Source organism: Chiloscyllium plagiosum, unplaced genomic scaffold, assembly GCF_037043375.1.
Source record: "Chiloscyllium plagiosum isolate Xiang-an unplaced genomic scaffold, Cpla_swu_hap1 HiC_scaffold_6, whole genome shotgun sequence".
Lineage (NCBI taxonomy): Eukaryota > Metazoa > Chordata > Chondrichthyes > Orectolobiformes > Hemiscylliidae > Chiloscyllium > Chiloscyllium plagiosum.
In genome coordinates this window covers 118,477,458-118,494,575 of record NW_028270144.1, presented here as the reverse complement: position 1 = coordinate 118,494,575, position 17,118 = coordinate 118,477,458, and the positions used below count along the sequence as shown (strand labels likewise).

The following is a 17,118-nucleotide window of genomic DNA, read 5'->3' as shown; positions in this document are numbered from 1 at the left end:
CAGACACAAAAAAACAGAAATTGCTGAAAAAGCTCAGCAGGTCTCGCAACACCTGTGGAGAGAAATCAGAGTTAGCGTTTCCGGTCGAATGACCCTTCCTCAGAACTAATGGTAGCTAGGAAAATGTTTGGTTTATGTGCAGAAGGTAGGGTGGGGGGAGGCGATAAGGAGTAAATGGCAGGTGGAGATAGAGAGTAAGGAGAGAGATGAACAGTTGGATGGAGAAAGTAGTGGATAATGGTCTGGCTAGGAGGGTGAATAGCCATTAATGGGGACTGTTAGTGGCTAACAATGGTTTGTGTGCAATAGCAGTTTATGTGACAACAAGGCCTGGATTGTGAGGGTTGGGATAAGGACTTGGGTGAGATGAAGCCCTAAAGTTATTGAACTTGATGTTGAGTCCAGAAGGCTGCTGAGTCCCCAAGCGGAAAATGAGGTGCCATTCTTCCAGCTTACACTGAGCTTTGCTGGAGCACTGCAGCAAGCCTGAGATCAAGATGTTGGCCAGGGAACAGGGTGGGGGGTTGACGTGGCAGGCAACTGGAAGCTCAGGGTCTTTTTTGCAGAAGTAAAGAAAAATGACCTTTGCCCTTAAAAAATAATTTAGGAATTTGTCCTCTCCACTTTCCCTTTTGTCAAATATAGTGAAGGGTCTTTTCTTCCTATTCACAGGTGTTATGAAATGTAAAAAGGACAGAACGTATCCAGGAGGCCGAATGTGCTCACTGTGCTCCGAACCCAAGCAATTCAGCAGAAAAGAGCTTTTCAATTTGGATCCTAATGCCCTCACTTGTAAGAAGCCCACAATCATATCCCCATTGAAGAACAACAACAACACTGAATGGGACGATGAAGGTGAAGATGTATCACGTCGAAACTATCAAAATCCATTTGGCAGCATGACTTTGAACTTAACGGACCAGCAAGGAAACCACAACCACTTGGTCTGTCAATCCAACAGGATGAGGAATGGCACGAAGATTCAATGGCAGCGTCTAAATCAGCAGCAAGTCGCCATTAATATGACCCTTTCAGCAACCCTGATGTGCTATATGGATCAACAAAGGATGGAAAGGCTGTGGAAACTTATTGCCTATTACAGTGAAACACCTGCAAAATTAGAAAGAGATTTAATGTTGTCCAAGGAACCCAACTCAAGCTATCGATATAAGCAAGTCATTGATGACCAAGCTTACTATTACACTGGTGTTAGAGCGAATATTATGACGAAGCCCTCATGGTTAATGCAAGAGCACATCAATATCCAACTTGACAGAAGGCAAACAACTACAGACCATGTTATCCTTCTGTTCTCAATGCACTTGTCTCAAAGCTTTCAAATCAATGACAGCCCAAAGAGAGAGAATAGCTGGGTATTAATCAAAGATGATGGTGGGCTGAAGAGGCAGCATGTTTTAGTTACTGGGACTATGCTGCAGTTATACTGTCCAATCATTGCCTCAGGGAGTCCATCTATAAAATGGACATTTCCAAATGGTACCCAAAGGGAAGCCTCATACACCAGTGAAGACAACCGTGTTTCTGTTTCAAAAGCTGGCAAGTTAATAGTGAAGGCAGTGGGGTATGGTGATTCAGGTTTATATCAATGTATTGCATCAGTAAAAGATGATATGGATACAATGACCTACCGAGTTGTCGTGCAACCCACAAGAGTACATCCAAGCCAAGTTGAAGAAAATGGCATCACTGTACATTCGGGGGATACTATCTCTCTGCCCTGCAGTGCCACTGCAGTACCAAATGCCCAACTGAGTTGGATCCTGCCAAATAACAATGTCCTCAGTGCCTTAGCAAACACTACGAGTGGATCTGTAACGGAAAATGGAACTCTAGTCATCCAAACTAGCCATGTTAGTAATAGTGGTCACTACAGGTGTCTCGCCGTCAACACGTATGGAGTCGATTCACTGACTGTTAATGTGGCAGTCATTAAAAAGTTGCATGGCCAAACCATTAGAAAGGGGAAGAAAGACAATAGAATGTCAATTCTCAATCTCTTTTTCAGGAATGGTGGTTCAAAGGCTGAGGAACAGGATGGTTCAGGTAGAGACACAGCATATGAAAGTCAGAAACAGGTAACCTACAACAAATACACTGGCAGAATTCTGGCTGGACGTAAACAACTCCATGCTGATGAGACGCATGACCGTTCCAGAGCCGAATCCAGCCGGAGCATCAAACTAAGGCAGGGCTCACAGCGGGGGAGGGGGAAGCCAACCTTCGATGGCAGGAGGCGGTGGGATTCACGCAGGAGGGTCAGTATGTCCAATAAGAAGATCGATCCGCTAAAGTGGGCAGACATCCTGGCAAAGGTGAGGGCAAAGACTGCTCCTAAAGTAACGGAAAAGCCTTTGCTCCGAATCGACAAATCGACCACCATCTCGCCAGCTGCAAAAGAAACCAAAAGAAATCCCTTGGCAGTGAATCGCCCGGGAAATTTCGAACAAGTCTCAGAAGAGGAGTCAGGTCTTGAGGAATCATCAGGAAACAGTGAAATGAATTTTTCGGAGGACCAGTTGATACAAGTAAGCTCGCGTCAGAGTGCAATAGCAAAAGACTACATTATGTCAGAGAACACCACCCTGAACGAAATGTTCGTTCGTAGACAGCAGGAAAATCTTGCACCGAGAGGTGGTACTGATTCCCCGAGAAACCAAACATTTAATGCAACTGGTCATGTTCTGGAAACCACCACTGAGTCTGACACTGTAGCCAAGTTTCTTTCAAAGCCGGGGAATGAGTCAGACATTTGGGAAATGTTGATAACCACAACAGCAGCATTGGAACAGGGCAGTATTCAGTCAACAGCGGTAGTGATTGGGATGCAGCCAAGACAGGAGTATCCAGAAGATGATGATGTATCTGTCATAGAAAGCAACACTCAGGCTCCAGAAACACATACACTCGAGGGGTTAGCAGAACCTTGGATTACTGAAGCAGTTACAGATCCAGCGAAGAGACTTGCTGGGAAGGACTCCTTAATGGCTATTGCAGATATAAACTCAAACAGAGATAATGCCAGCATGTTTCACATCAGAGACGTGACCTTAACAAGTCAAACAGTTACCACTTTAACCACAACCAAAGCAACTTCAATGATCACCAGAGCCTTCACCTCCTCCACAAATGCTGGAACTACTGCCAAATTGGCCCCCACTGTAAAAGTAACTACCATTACAACCACGGTCCCTAATACCACAACCAAACTAGCTGTCATCACAGCCACTGCTACCATTCCTCCCACCACTACAGACAAAGCAACTACCATGAAAACCAAAGTACCCATTACCATAGCAAAGCCAACTGCCACCGTGAATGCCAGTGCAAGGGCTAGTCAAAGCAAAAACACCTCTACCACTTCTCAAAACTATCCAAAGCGAAGATTGCCTGGCAGAAGGAGATATCGGCCTAACAGGTACAGGCAAAGACAACATTTATATCCAATAACCAGGGCCAAAGAAACAAAATCTACTCACGTAAATATGACATCAAGCACTTGGCCAAGTGGGAAAGCCATTCCAAGAGAAATGAATCATTCTGAAAATGGCCATATGAAAGTCAACTCTAGGTTAGAGAAGGATCCAGATTCAAAGTTAGCTTATGGTAAATTCAATTTGCCTGCTTTAGAACAACTGACAACAAGGGAACCAACACGAAAATCAGTGAATCTCTTAACCATTGTCAAATCCCCACATCAAACTAACCCTTCAGGAGCACCTAGCACTCCGGAGCCAAATCAACCAAAATCATTAACTTCAACAACACAGACAATACTTGATACTACAAAAACCACTTCCTCAAAACCCCCTGAGATGGACCCAACCATTCTTGAATCTTTAGCCGACCCCACAAAACCGTTGCATCTTCAAAGGGATTATAGGTTGCGCAATGCTACAAAACTTGACACTACAACCGTATCACCTCCGATATCCAATACATTTGGAAAACCTCCCGACACTGCTTCTCAATTCAATGCTGCGGCATCAAGTAATAAACCTGTATCAACCACAAAAGCCTTAGCTTCTGTTGTTCCAGTTGGATCTGGGAAGTTAAGTGGAGTCCATGACACCACAAAATCATCAGATGTCATCTTAAATCCAATAGTCCCGACGGCAGTCCTTCCAATTTCTACAACAGTTACTTTGACATCAAAACCTACAATGGATTACCTTGGAGTGTTAACGACGATCACTGCTAACGCACAGGGATCCAGGAAAACTCCAAAGTCAAACACTGAGCTGAAAGTACCAACCGGCACATTTTTAGAAACTGAGACTAAACTACCAGTGGTTGAAATGTCTCAGAAAATTCCCACATTTCAAAAAACTGGAAGTGACTTTACACCAAATCTATCTTCTTCACCTGACACTAGAAATCCTTCACAATTTTATGACTTGAATGTTCCCGTGTACAGAAAAGCAACAGTTAATGTTGTGCCAGAAGCCCAACCGACCATTATAAACTTAAGAGCGGATCCTCCTTTGCCTTCTCAAGTCACAGTTAAAGTGCACAATGAAATTCTTCCTCCAACTATTTCTTCACGAGGTATCTTGCCCACTCAGAAAACTGCTGGAATGGGAGAAATTCCACTGGAAATCAACAGAACAGATGAAAGTAATAATAAACCAGATGGAGACCCTTTAAGACAACGTGCAGGAACTACACAGGGCAGGCAACAACTTAAAATGACATACATGCAAGGATCAAACAACTTAACTTGGATTTCAAGGCATAAGTGGAAGCCAGATTCAAATCCCAGCTTAATTTCCATTCCAAAACAAGGCTCTAGGCTTAAATCTCCCAATGATATCTTGGCAGGAGCAACACCAAAGCTGCTGACACCTGCAGCAAGGGCTAGGTCCCATAATTTGACAAATGGAGAATGGTCAGGAGTTACTGGTGATCCTGAGTTGACAACATTCCCACCTAGAACAGTGGAAAATGTAACAAAACCCGATGAATCTTTCATCCAGTCAACATCAAGAACCCCTTTCCAAAGTAGTTCAAGGATGATTAACAAGCCAATGGAGAGGGTAGGTGCTGATTCAGACAACAAATCAAAAACAGCATTAGGACATCCCATCGTTCAAACACCTACCGCAAATCAAGGTTACCAATGGCGTCATCGTGTAGAGATTCCAATTCAATTTACTAAAGAGAAACCGACAGAATCTATACCCAATAGAAGCATGTCCATGAGAACACCTACAACTATACCCAACACAACTAGCATTGCTGAAAGGTTCAGAAACACCTCATGGAGCAAATGGCTCCATCACACCCCAGTCCTTTCAAAGTTCGATGGGAACTTGTCCATTGCTGTACAACCATCTCCCAATTTCAGGATAATAAAGCGGAAGCCGAAAATAATACCAAGGCACCCTATGACAGTTTCAGTGAAAGCAGAGATGGACGCTTATCTTCCTTGTGATGCAGTTGGGGAGCCCAAGCCTTTTATATTTTGGACAAAAGTGTCAACAGGTAAGAGACTCATAATGACAGTACAGCGTTAAGTGAAATCTGAGCATGCTGGAGAAATGGAGCAGGCAAACCAGCATCTGTGGAGAGAGAAATGGGGTTAATGTTTTGAGTCAGTATGACTGAAGATGAATCAAACTGGATTCAAAACATTAACTCTGTTTCTCTCGCTATGGATGCTGCCACACATGGAAGAGTGTCTCCAACATTTCCTGTTTTTATTTCAGATTTTCAGCATCTGCAGTATTTGGCTTTTATTACTGTACATCCTTGTAGTCAGTGAACTTCAAAAAAAATTAAGTCTGTTATCAATAGGAGGTAAAATCTTGATGTCTCTAAAATGGGCAATTATTCAGCAATACCTGGTGTCAAGTTACAAATCTATTGTGTGGGTTTAGGGTGAAAGGGGAAAAATTTAAAGGGACCTAAGGGGAAACGTTTTCACGCAGAGGGTGGTGCATGTATAGAGTGAGCTGCTAGAGGAAGTGATGGAGGCTGGTAGGTTACAACAATTAATGGGCATCTGGATAGGAGGGTTTAGAGGGATATGGACCAAATGCTGGTAAATGGGATGAGATTATTTTCCAATATCTGATCGACATGGACAAGTTGGACTGAAGGGTCTGTTTCTGTGCTGTACATCTCCATGACTCTAATCAAGGCATTTGCTCAATACAATCTCACATTCCATCAGTACAAATGTCACCTTAATTCAGTATGGGGTTATCAATTCTGGAGTCAGACATATTCCTGGGTGTCATCACGTGACCTCCTGCAGCCAATTGCCCCATTCCCACACAGTGCATAGGAACAGGAGGAGGCCATTCAGCCCTGAAAACTGTTCCACCACTCACGGCTGATCTGCCACCTAACTCCATATACCTGCCTTTGGCCCATATCCCTTAATACCTTGGCTTAACAAATTGGTTTATCTATCTCAAATTTAAAATTAACAATTATTGCCATCTGTGGAAGAGAGTTCCAAACCTTTGTGTCTAAAAGTGCTTCCTAATACTATATTTCTCCTGAATGGTCTGATCTTAACATGTAGACAATGCTCCCTAGCTCTAGAATTCCCAAGCAATGGAAATTGTTTATTTTTATCCACCCTGTCTTTTTCTATTAATATCTTGAATACTTTTTTCAGATCACCCTTAAACTTCTAAATTCCAGAGAAAACAGGCCTAATTTGTATAATCTCTCCTCATAACTTGACCCCTGAAGTCTGGGTATCAGTTGTCATTAGTTAGCTAAGACGGCCATATTTGTGGTGCACCAGATTCCCATGTGAAAGCTAGGGGATCCTTCCTTCCTTCCTCAATTGTGTGGCTGACTATCAGCCTTCAATTGCATCTTCAATAATTTTGGAGCTAGCAAATCGAAATGCACCCAAGAGCTATTATTTATCATATTCTCCCAATTACCCCATTCTCCCATTCTCTGGGTGGCACCGGGGCTCAGTGGCTAGCACTGCTGTTTCAACATGCCAGAGATCCAGATTCAGGCTGGTGACTGCCTGTGTGGCTTTTACACATCATCCCTGTGGGTTTTCTCCCATAGTCCAAAGATACGCAGGTTAGGTGGATTGAGCATGTTAAATTGCCCTGCAGTGTCCAGGGTTGTGCAGGTTAGGTGGGTTGGCCATGGTATATTATTGTGACAAGGTGGGAGGATTGGTGCAGATTTAATGGGCTGAATGGCCCCAATCTGCACTAGAGGGATTCTATGATTTTCCTCATACAACCCAGAAAGTAGGGTCCCGGAGGTCAGTCTTTCCTTCCAGGGAACTGTAGGGCCATTCTGAAAATTTGGTAAATGTAGGTTTGTGTAGAACATGTACCGCTGAGACAAAAGGGCCTGGATTCAAGCCCCACGACAGACATAATTAAGATTGAGACATCCATGTGGGACAGGGGAGTGCTGTGCTATCAGGTGCAAAACTTTAAGCAAAAAGCTCAAGCAGATTTGAAATGATTCTATGGTGCAATTTGGAGTTATCATGACTACTCTTGCACTCATCATGACTGTTTTTGCCTTTATAATCTTTAAATTAGTATTCATTGGTGATGAAGTGTGTAGGATTGTTTTAAATGCCTTGTAAGTGATTGTTTATACTTAACATTGTGCAAAGTCAATAGAAATCATCTATATGGATCCCCAGATGTTGAATTATGGAATCCTTACAGTGTAGAAACAGGCCAAACAGCCCATTGAGGTCACACCACCCCTCCAAAGAACATCCCATCCAGATCTACCCCCCGTTACAACCCTGCATTTCCTATGGATAATCCATCTAGCCGAGACTCTGCAGGACAATTTAGTATGGGAAATCCACTTGACCTGCATATCTTTGAACTGTGGAGGAAACCCTCACAGACACGGTGGCACAGTGGTTAGCACTGCTGCCTCACAGCGCCTGAGACCCAGGTTCAATTCCCGCCTCAGGCGACTGACTGTGTGGAGTTTGCACGTTCTCCCTGTGTCTGTGTGGGTTTCCTCCGGGTGCTCCGGTTTCCTCCCACAATCCAAAGATGTACAGGTCAGGTGAATTGGCCATGCTAAATTGCCTGTAGTGTTAGGTAAGGGGTAAATGTAGGGGTATGGGTGGGTTGCGCTTCGGCGGGTCGGTGTGAACTTGTTGGGCCGAAGGGCCTGTTTCCACACTGTAATGTAATCTAAAAAAAATGGGAAGAATATGCAAACTCCACACACAGAAAGTTATATCTGATGCTGTGAGCATCAATGCTAACCACCGAACCAACATGCCACCCTAATGACCAAAAGATTTGAGAAGATTCTATGATCCAAAATTTGGAGGTAAAGTTTAAACTCATGGAATTAAAAGCAAACGGTTGACCTGATGAGGGCTCAGTGGAGTGACAGAACACATATACTACCGAGAAATGGTGGTTCACTAATTGGCAGGATGTGCCTGTTGGCCCTGCTCTACAACCAGTGTTGGAACCACAATTACACCATAGGTTTTCATGACAGAGATCAATATTCAGGGAGTTACCATTGAGAAACTGAACCAGTCATGTTTAAATATAGAATTAATACATTTAATAGTAACTCCAATAGCAGGTCAGAGGCTGGGAATTCTGAGATGAGTATCATCTTTTGACTCCCCAACACCTGTCCACCAATTACAAGACACAAGTCAAGAACATGTCAGAAGGTCCCAGCAGTTATTGACATGAAAGTTAGATGCGAATGTTACCAATTAGTCATTTATGCAGGTTTTTTAAAGTGCATTATTTAATGGAATGTGGGTATCTCTAGCTAAATCAGCATTCATTCCCATCCTAAGTTGCTCTAGAGAGGATAATGGTAAGTTGCCTTCTTGAACCACTGCAGTCCATGTGCTTTAGGTATAACTACAGCAACAAGGGAATTCCAGCAACAGTGAAGCAATAGGGTACATAAGGTGTATAAGATGCTAGTTAGTGCTTAGGTGGAATATTGCATGTAATTCTGGGTGTTCCACTTTAGGAAGGGTGTAAATCATCAGAAAAATGCAGAAGAGATTCACAAGAATGGTTCCAAGTTTGAGAAACTTCAGTTTTGAAGATAGATTGGAGCAGTTGGCAGTGGTCCATCCTTTGGAGAGGAGAAGGCTAAGAGGTGATTTGGCTGAAGGTTTTGAAGTCATGCGGGACCTGATTAGAGAACATTGAAAAAATCTGTTCGCATTCATAAAAGGATCAGGAACAAGAAGGCGCAGTTTTAAGAGAAGCAAATGTATTATGAGAAAAAAAACTCATTAACACAGCAAATTCTGAGTGTCTGGAATGCACTGGCTGGATGTGTGGTGGAAGCAGTTTTAATCAAAGCATTCAAGAAAGTATTAGATGAATATTAGATAGATAATACTGAGATGATATGGAGGGTCATGAGGAAGGGGTCTGCATTCAGAGACCAAGTGTAGATACAATGAGCTGAATGGCCTCTATCTGCACCATACCAGTTCTATCATTCTCTGATAACCATTGAGTTCCAAGTCGGGTTGATGGGCACCTGGGTGGGGAACCTGCAGGAAGTGGTGTTCCCATGCCTCTTATGCTCTTGGCTTTCTAGGTATTGGCGGTTGTTAGTTTGGCAGGTACTATCAGAGAAGCCTCAACAAATCGCTGAGTACCTTTCTATGGTACAAACTACTGCCACCGTGTGGTTGCAAATGTTGGTGCATGATTAGCTATCTACTTGTACAACCCTTTCATGACAGGTGGGGTGAGCTGGTTGAGGGAATGTATGGAAAGAATCTGATGTGGGGATCCTTATTGATACATAGAAGGTTCTTTTGGGATTTGACAGGGTAGGTGCAGACAGTTTGCTTCCCCTTGCAGGACAGTCTACAACCAGGGGCATAGTCTCAGAATAAGGCGTCACCCATAAGAGGAGGAATTTCTTTTCTCAGATGGGTAGAGAAACTATGGAATCCCTTACTGCAAATGGCCATAGAGTTTGGACTCAATGAGCCAAATATACACAGAATAGGGAAATGATTCAATAACCTGTGATATCTAACAGGACTGGATAGGAGAAGTGCAGGAAGGATGTTGCTATGGCAGGGAAGTCCAGAACATGGGTCACAGTCTAAGGATACAGGAGAAAACCATTTAGGACTGAGATGAGGAGAAATTCCATCACCCAGAGATTGGTGAGCCTGTAGAATTTGACCCCATAGAAAGCAGTTGAGACCAAAACATTGTATGACTTCAAGAAGAAATAGCATTGAAGCTAAAGGGGTAAAAGGATATCGGGGAGAAACAAAACCAGCTATGGAGTTGGATGATCATAATAAGTGGGAGAGCAGGCTTGATGGGCCAAATGGCCTGTGCTTGCTCCTATTTCCTATGTTTCTATGTCATAAATTCTTCAAAAGAATAACATCCTCGCTAACTCTCTGGCTGAAATTAAGTCGTTCAACCTTAAAATGCTCCTGTTTCTTCCAGGAGCTGTGATGATGACAAGCAGCAGAACACTGCGATTTGAAGTTTTTGACAATGGAACACTGGCAATTCGCAACGTCCAAGTGCAGGACCGCGGGCAGTACTTGTGCACAGTGCGAAACCTGCATGGCACAGATAAGGTGGTGACCACATTGATCGTGCTGGCCCAGCCTCCGAGGATAGATGGATCCCGCTACAAAGACACCACCGTCTACCTGGGACAACCATTCCTGGCGGAGTGCAGAGCTGAGGGGATGCCTGTTCCCCAGGTTTCCTGGCTGCTGCCCAGTAGAAAGCTCCTGCAGACCCCCAGCGTTGGCGTTGGCAGAGGAGGAGGCAGCTTGACGCTATCACAGAACGGGACCCTGTCCATCGGGGAGACCGCGTTCTCAGACCGCGGGATCTACAAGTGCATCGCCAGCAACACCGTGGGAGCAGACACCGTGACGGTGAGGCTCCACGTGGCAGCACTGCCACCCATGATTCAACAAGAAAAGGCCGAAAGCCTGACTATCGCTCCAGGCCAGGGCATCCACGTTCACTGCACTGCCAAAGCTGCACCCCCAGCAAATATCCGCTGGATCCTTTTCGATGGGACACAGATCCGGCCTTCCCAATTTATCAACGGCAACCTGTTTGTTTTCCCAAACGGGACACTTTACATACGTAGCCTGTCAGAGCGTGACGTGGGAAATTACGAATGCGTGGCGACCAATATTGTTGGTGTTGCCAGGAGGACAGTCAGCATAAACATTCAAAAGCGCTCAGCGACCGCCAAGATTACTGTATCCTCTCCCCAAAAAGTCGACATTAGCTACGGAAGCACTCTACACCTGGACTGTGTTGCTGCAGGAGATCCAGGTCCAAGAATACTCTGGAGATTGCCATCAAGATTGCTAGTGGATTCACGCTACAGGTAGTTTCCATTTCCATTTATTCCTTAATGGAATTTAGAGTCATAGAGATGTACAGCATGGAAACAGACCCTTCAGTCCAACCCACCCATGCTGACCAGATATCCCAAACTAATCTAGTCCCATTTTTTAGCATTAGGCCCATATCCCTCTAAACCCTTCCTATTCATTATTCCATCCGCATGCGTTTTAAATGTTGTAACACTTCCAGCTTCCTCTGTCAGCTCATTCCATATACGCACCAACTTCTGCATGAAAAGGTTGCCTCTTAGATCCCTTTTAAATATTTCCTCTCTCACCTTAAACTATGTCGTCTAGTCTTGGACTGCCCCACCCTAGAGAAAAGACCTTGGCTATTTACCCTATCCATGTCCCTCATGATTTAATAAACCTTTATAAGGTCACCCCTCAGCCTCTGACGCTCCAGGGAAAATAGCCCCAGCCTGTTCAACCTGTCCCTGTAGCTCAAACCCTCCAACCCTGGCAACATCCTTGTAGATCTTTTCTGAACCATGTCAATAGCAGGAAGATTAGAATTGCATGCAGTATTTCAAATCTGTTACATTTCCATGATTGTGTGGGCTGGCCTTGCCCAGACAAAAATCAACCAGCATCTTTCTGAACTTATACAAACAGGTGGTAAGGGAGGTAGATTGCTTTCTGTACAGGGCATCAGTGAACCTGATGGGTCATTAGGACAATTGATGTTGTAGGTGCTTTCCAATCAGTCTGTTCAGAGATGATATCACACATACCTATGGAGCAAGAAGGACTTCAAACTTGGACCTCCTGGCTAAAGGGTATGGTCACTACCAATGCACAATTGATGATAGCTTTCAATTCCAAATGTTGTGAATTAGATTTAACTTCCACCACCTACTATACTGGGGTTGTGAACTCTTACCCCCACAGCATTAGCCTGGGTCTTTGGATGACTTCTCCAATGACTTTACCACTACACCAAGGTCTCCCCCCATTTTCGGCTAAGGACATTAGAGCCTTTGTAGCAGAAGCTGTCTCAATGATTTGGTGGGTGAATGTACAAGCCAGTACATTATACCTGAGCTACAATCAATCAGATGTGGCTCACTTGATAGCTGGGCCTGTGCTTTTAGTCTAAATGTTATGTGTTCAAGTCTCCCTCCAGTGAGTTGATGTAAAATTCCAATTTGAATACCAGTGCGTTGTTGGATGGCAGCATTATCAGTTGTCTCAAATGACTGTATAAGATCACACAGGCCACTTTCTAAGGGGCAGAAAATGGACTTGCATTGTAATACATTGTCCCAATGCTCTCTTCAGCCGATGGAGCAGTTTTGCAGGTCATTCACAGTTTTTTTGCATCAAATGGACAACCAATTTGTGTGCAGCAAGCTGTCAGTCAATGTAATAATGACCAGACATCTTTTCTTTTGCAATGTTGGCTAAGGGATAAATTGATGCCAGGATACAGATGAGGATTCTTCTGCTCTGCTTCAAAACAGTGCTTTGGGTCATTTACATGCACCTGAAGTCACTGGGCAGAAGTCACTAACATTTAATCCAGAAGACAGAGGAAGGAACTGCTCCCTGATCTTCTAGTTAACAGTTATCCCTCAAGCAACGTCACTAGAAAAAAAAGAGACTATCTGATTATTCATCACCATCTTTCTTCCACCTCAATATTTCAAAAAATATTCATTGCCTGTAAACACTTTATAGGGATCTTATGAGATTGTAAAATGTACTATATGAATCCAAATTTGTTCTATGTCTGAATGCCTTTTTTGACTCCTATTTTTCATTGGATCTGGGTGTTGCTAGCAATATGCCCTTCCTTAATGTTCCTGGAATTGATTGGCTTGCTAGGCCATTTCAGAGGGAAGTTCAGAGTTAATCACATTGCTTTTGGTCTGGAGTCATGTATAGGCCAAACCAGGTCAGGATGGCAGATTTCTCTCCCGAAAGGACATTACTGAATCAAATGTGTTTTTACCACAAGTCGTGTATGATTGTCATAGTTACCATTACAGCAACTCATCTGAGAATGTTGGGCCTTGCAGCTGTGATTGGAGAACAAACCACTTTGCTTTGCAATAATAAGTAAGCAATTTTAATTGGGCAAAACCTCCTCACAGCATGAGATGTTTAATTCCATAGATGAATGAGGGGTTTTGGAATCTGTCAACAGACATGGTTTTAGACTGAAGTGTGATGATCAAAATCCATCCTTCACTGAAAGACCATAAGGCCAAAGGGCAGGATGCAGAGATTTAGCTCATTGCTTCGAATTCATTCACACCAGTCAACTCCTCAAACTTTTCCTTATATACTGAACAAATGGTTGCAGCCCAGGTCCAAGAACAACAACAACTGTTTATCTATGTAATGTACTTTTAAAGTAATTGCTTTGCATTGCCACAAAACATGTAGCCCATGGTTTGATTCACCACATTCGAGAGATAGCTATTCTTGTCTCTGCTGGTGGTTTGTGGCCATGTAATGGTTTCTCCACAGTTATGAATGATTCAAATTGGTTTCTGCAAACTCTTTCAGTTGCACTTATATTTGTCTCTGTAAGTCCATCTCTCGCTAATACTGTCCTTTCTCTACCACCTCTTGCTCGTACACTGATGTCACTATTTCTATAAGAGATAAGAAATAGGAATGGAGCAGACCATCCAGCCCCTCAAGCCTGCTCCCCATTCAATAAGATTATGGGTGATCCAACATTCCTCATGTCCACTTCCCTGCATTTTTTCCTATAATTCTTGAGTCCCCAACTGATCAAGAATCTATGTAGCTAAGCCTTAAATAGAACATAGAACATAGAACAATACAGCACAGAACAGGCCCTTCGGCCCACGATGTTGTGCCGAACATTTGTCCTAGCTTAAGCACCTATCCATTTACCTATCCAATTGCCGCTTAAAGGTCACCAATGATTCTGACTTTGCCACTCCCACAGGCAGCGCATTCCATGCCCTCACCACTCTCTGGGTAAAGAACCTACCCCTGACATCCCCCCTATACCTTCCACCCTTCACCTTAAATTTATGTCCCCTTGTAACACTCTGTTGTACCCGGGGAAAAAGTCTCTGACTGTCTACTCTATCTATTCCCCAGATCATCTTATAAACCTCTATCAAGTCACCCCTCATCCTTTGCCGTTCCAATGAGAAAAGGCCTAGCACTCTCAACCTATCCTCGTACGACCTATTCTCCATTCCAGGCAACATCCTGGTAAATCTCCTCTGCATCCTCTCCAAAGCTTCCACATCTTTCCTAAAATGAGGCGACCAGAACTACGCACAGTACTCCAAATGTGGCCTTACCAAGGTCCTATGCAGCTGCAACATCACTTCACGACTCTTGAATTCAATCCCTCTGCTAATGAACGCTAATACACCAAAGGCCTTCTTACAAGCTCTATTCACCTGAGTGGCAACTTTCAAAGATCTATGAACATAGACCCCAAGATCCCTCTGCTCCTCCACCTTACTAAGAACCCTACCATTAACCCTGTATTCCGCATTCTTATTTGTCCTTCCAAAATGGACGACCTCACACTTGACAGGGTTGAACTCCATCTGCCACTCCTCAGCCCAGCTCTGCATCATATCTAAGTCCCTTTGCAGCCGACAACAGCCCTCCTCACTATCCACAACTCCACCAATCTTTGTATCATCTGCAAATTTACTGACTCACCCTTCGACTCCCTCTTCCAAGTCATTAATAAAAATTACAAATAGCAGAGGACCCAGAACTGATCCCTGCGGAACTCCACTTGTAACTGGGCTCCAGGCTGAATATTTACCATCTACCACCACTCTCTGACTTCGACCAGTTAGCCAGTTCTTTATCCAACTGGCCAAATTTCCCACTATCCCATGCCTCCTGACTTTCCGCATAAGCCTACCATGGGGAACCTTATCAAATGCCTTACTAAAATCCAAGTACACTACATCCACTGCTCTACCCTCATCCACATGCTTGGTCACCTCCTCAAAGAATTCAATAAGACTTGTAAGGCAAGACCTACCCCTCACAAATCCGTGCTGGCTGTCCCTAATCAAGCAGTGTCTTTCCAGATACTCATAAATCCTATCCCTCAGTATCCTTTCCATTACTTTGCCTACCACCGAAGTAAGACTAACTGGCCTGTAATTCCCGGGGTTATCCTTATTCCCTTTTTTGAACAGAGGCACAACATTCGCCACTCTCCAGTCCCCTGGCATCACCCGTATTGACAGTGAAGACGAAAAGATCATTAAATATATCCAAGGACTCTGTCCCCACAGCTCTCTGTGACAAGGAGTTCCAGAGACCCATAGACCTCTGAGTGAAGAAATTCCTCCTCATCTCAGAATTCAATTGGTGCCTCTTAATTATGAGACTATGTCTCTAGTGTTAGACTCTCCCTCAGGGCTATCATCATCCCGGCATTTACCCTGTCAAACCCCTTTTAGAGTTCTTTATGTTTCAATGAATTCACCTCTTATTCTTATAAGCTCCAGTGAGTGGAGCCCCAGCTTTTGCACATATGCTAATCTCTCCATATCTAGTGAACCTTGTCTGAGCTGCTTCCAGCAAAATAATATCTTTCCTTAAATAAGAGGATGAAAACTGTTCCAGATGTTGTCTCCTCAGCACCTTGAATGGCTGCAGTAAGACTTGCCTCCTCTTATCCTCTAACCCCCCTTGAATAATGGCCAATATTCCATTAGCCTTCCTGATTACCTGCTGTACTAATGTGCTAGCTTTCTGTGTGTTATCCCTAAGTCCATTTGTGTTGCAGCTTCTGCGGCTTTTCACCATTTAAACAGTCTCATGAAGATATACTTCACCACTTCATTATAGTTTATCCATTCTCATTATACAAAGTGCATCAAGACACTTTGCAAGAGAATGTAAAGCAAAATATGATTACAAACCACATAAGAATAAATTAGATCAGATGATCAATAACTAGGTCTGAGAGGATGATCTTCCACATTGTCCCAATGGAGGAGAACATGGAACATGTTCTCATTCCTGCATGTGTTGCTTATCACATCCAGATTGTCATAGGTGAATTAACTGTTGGTAGATGATCTAGAAGGGCAAGGGTTGGCAGACACATGGAATACCAGAACCCTCTAAATCACTCACCATCCTCACATGGAACTGAATCCTTCAGTGTCAAAATCCTGGATCCCTTCCCAGTCAGCATTAAGGCTCTACCAAAACCAAATATACTGCAGTGGTTCATGAAGAGCTCACTTTCACCTTCACAAGGGCAATTAGGATTGGCCAATAAATGTAGGCCCAGCCAGTGATGCACACACCCCATGAACCTGCCAAGAAAGAGGAGACAGGCAGCCGGACCTGGACAGCATCTAACATTGACCACCTAAGAGCAGACCAAAGGGGATGACACTTCACCATCAGTAAAATGATGGTCAACTTGCAATTTTTAGCCACTATATCCAGGATTTATCTCCAAATGGTTGCACTTTATTCCCTCTCTCACCATTTTCCTAGCCTTCTTAAAACCTACTTATTTTATCACATCTTTGGCAGCTTGCCCCATTCCACCCCCCACCCCCCACCCCACAATGGTTGCTCGTGTGTTCATTGACACATTTTGGAAACCCCACTGGTATATCGTTTAGTATGAAAGGGGCTCTAGATGTGTGAGTTATTGGAGCATCTCAGGAGTTAAGGATGAAATTTGCTGTTTGGCTGTATCATCAAATCAAGTTTTACTCCATCTGATATTGGATCAGTAATGC

At 43.7% G+C, this 17,118-nt stretch overlaps 1 protein-coding gene across 2 annotated transcripts in view; it reads left to right on the top strand.

Annotated features, from left to right (window-relative positions):
- The window catches only part of mxra5a (matrix-remodelling associated 5a), a 61,554-nt gene that overhangs the window by 40,041 nt on the left and 4,395 nt on the right, over nucleotides 1–17,118 (top strand). For both annotated transcript variants that reach the window (XM_043692722.2, XM_087988398.1), the window contains 2 exons: nucleotides 673–5,502; nucleotides 10,455–11,367. In XM_043692722.2, coding sequence (XP_043548657.2) covers nucleotides 673–5,502; nucleotides 10,455–11,367 — 5,743 coding nt within the window. The remainder of the gene's footprint in view (nucleotides 1–672; nucleotides 5,503–10,454; nucleotides 11,368–17,118) is intronic.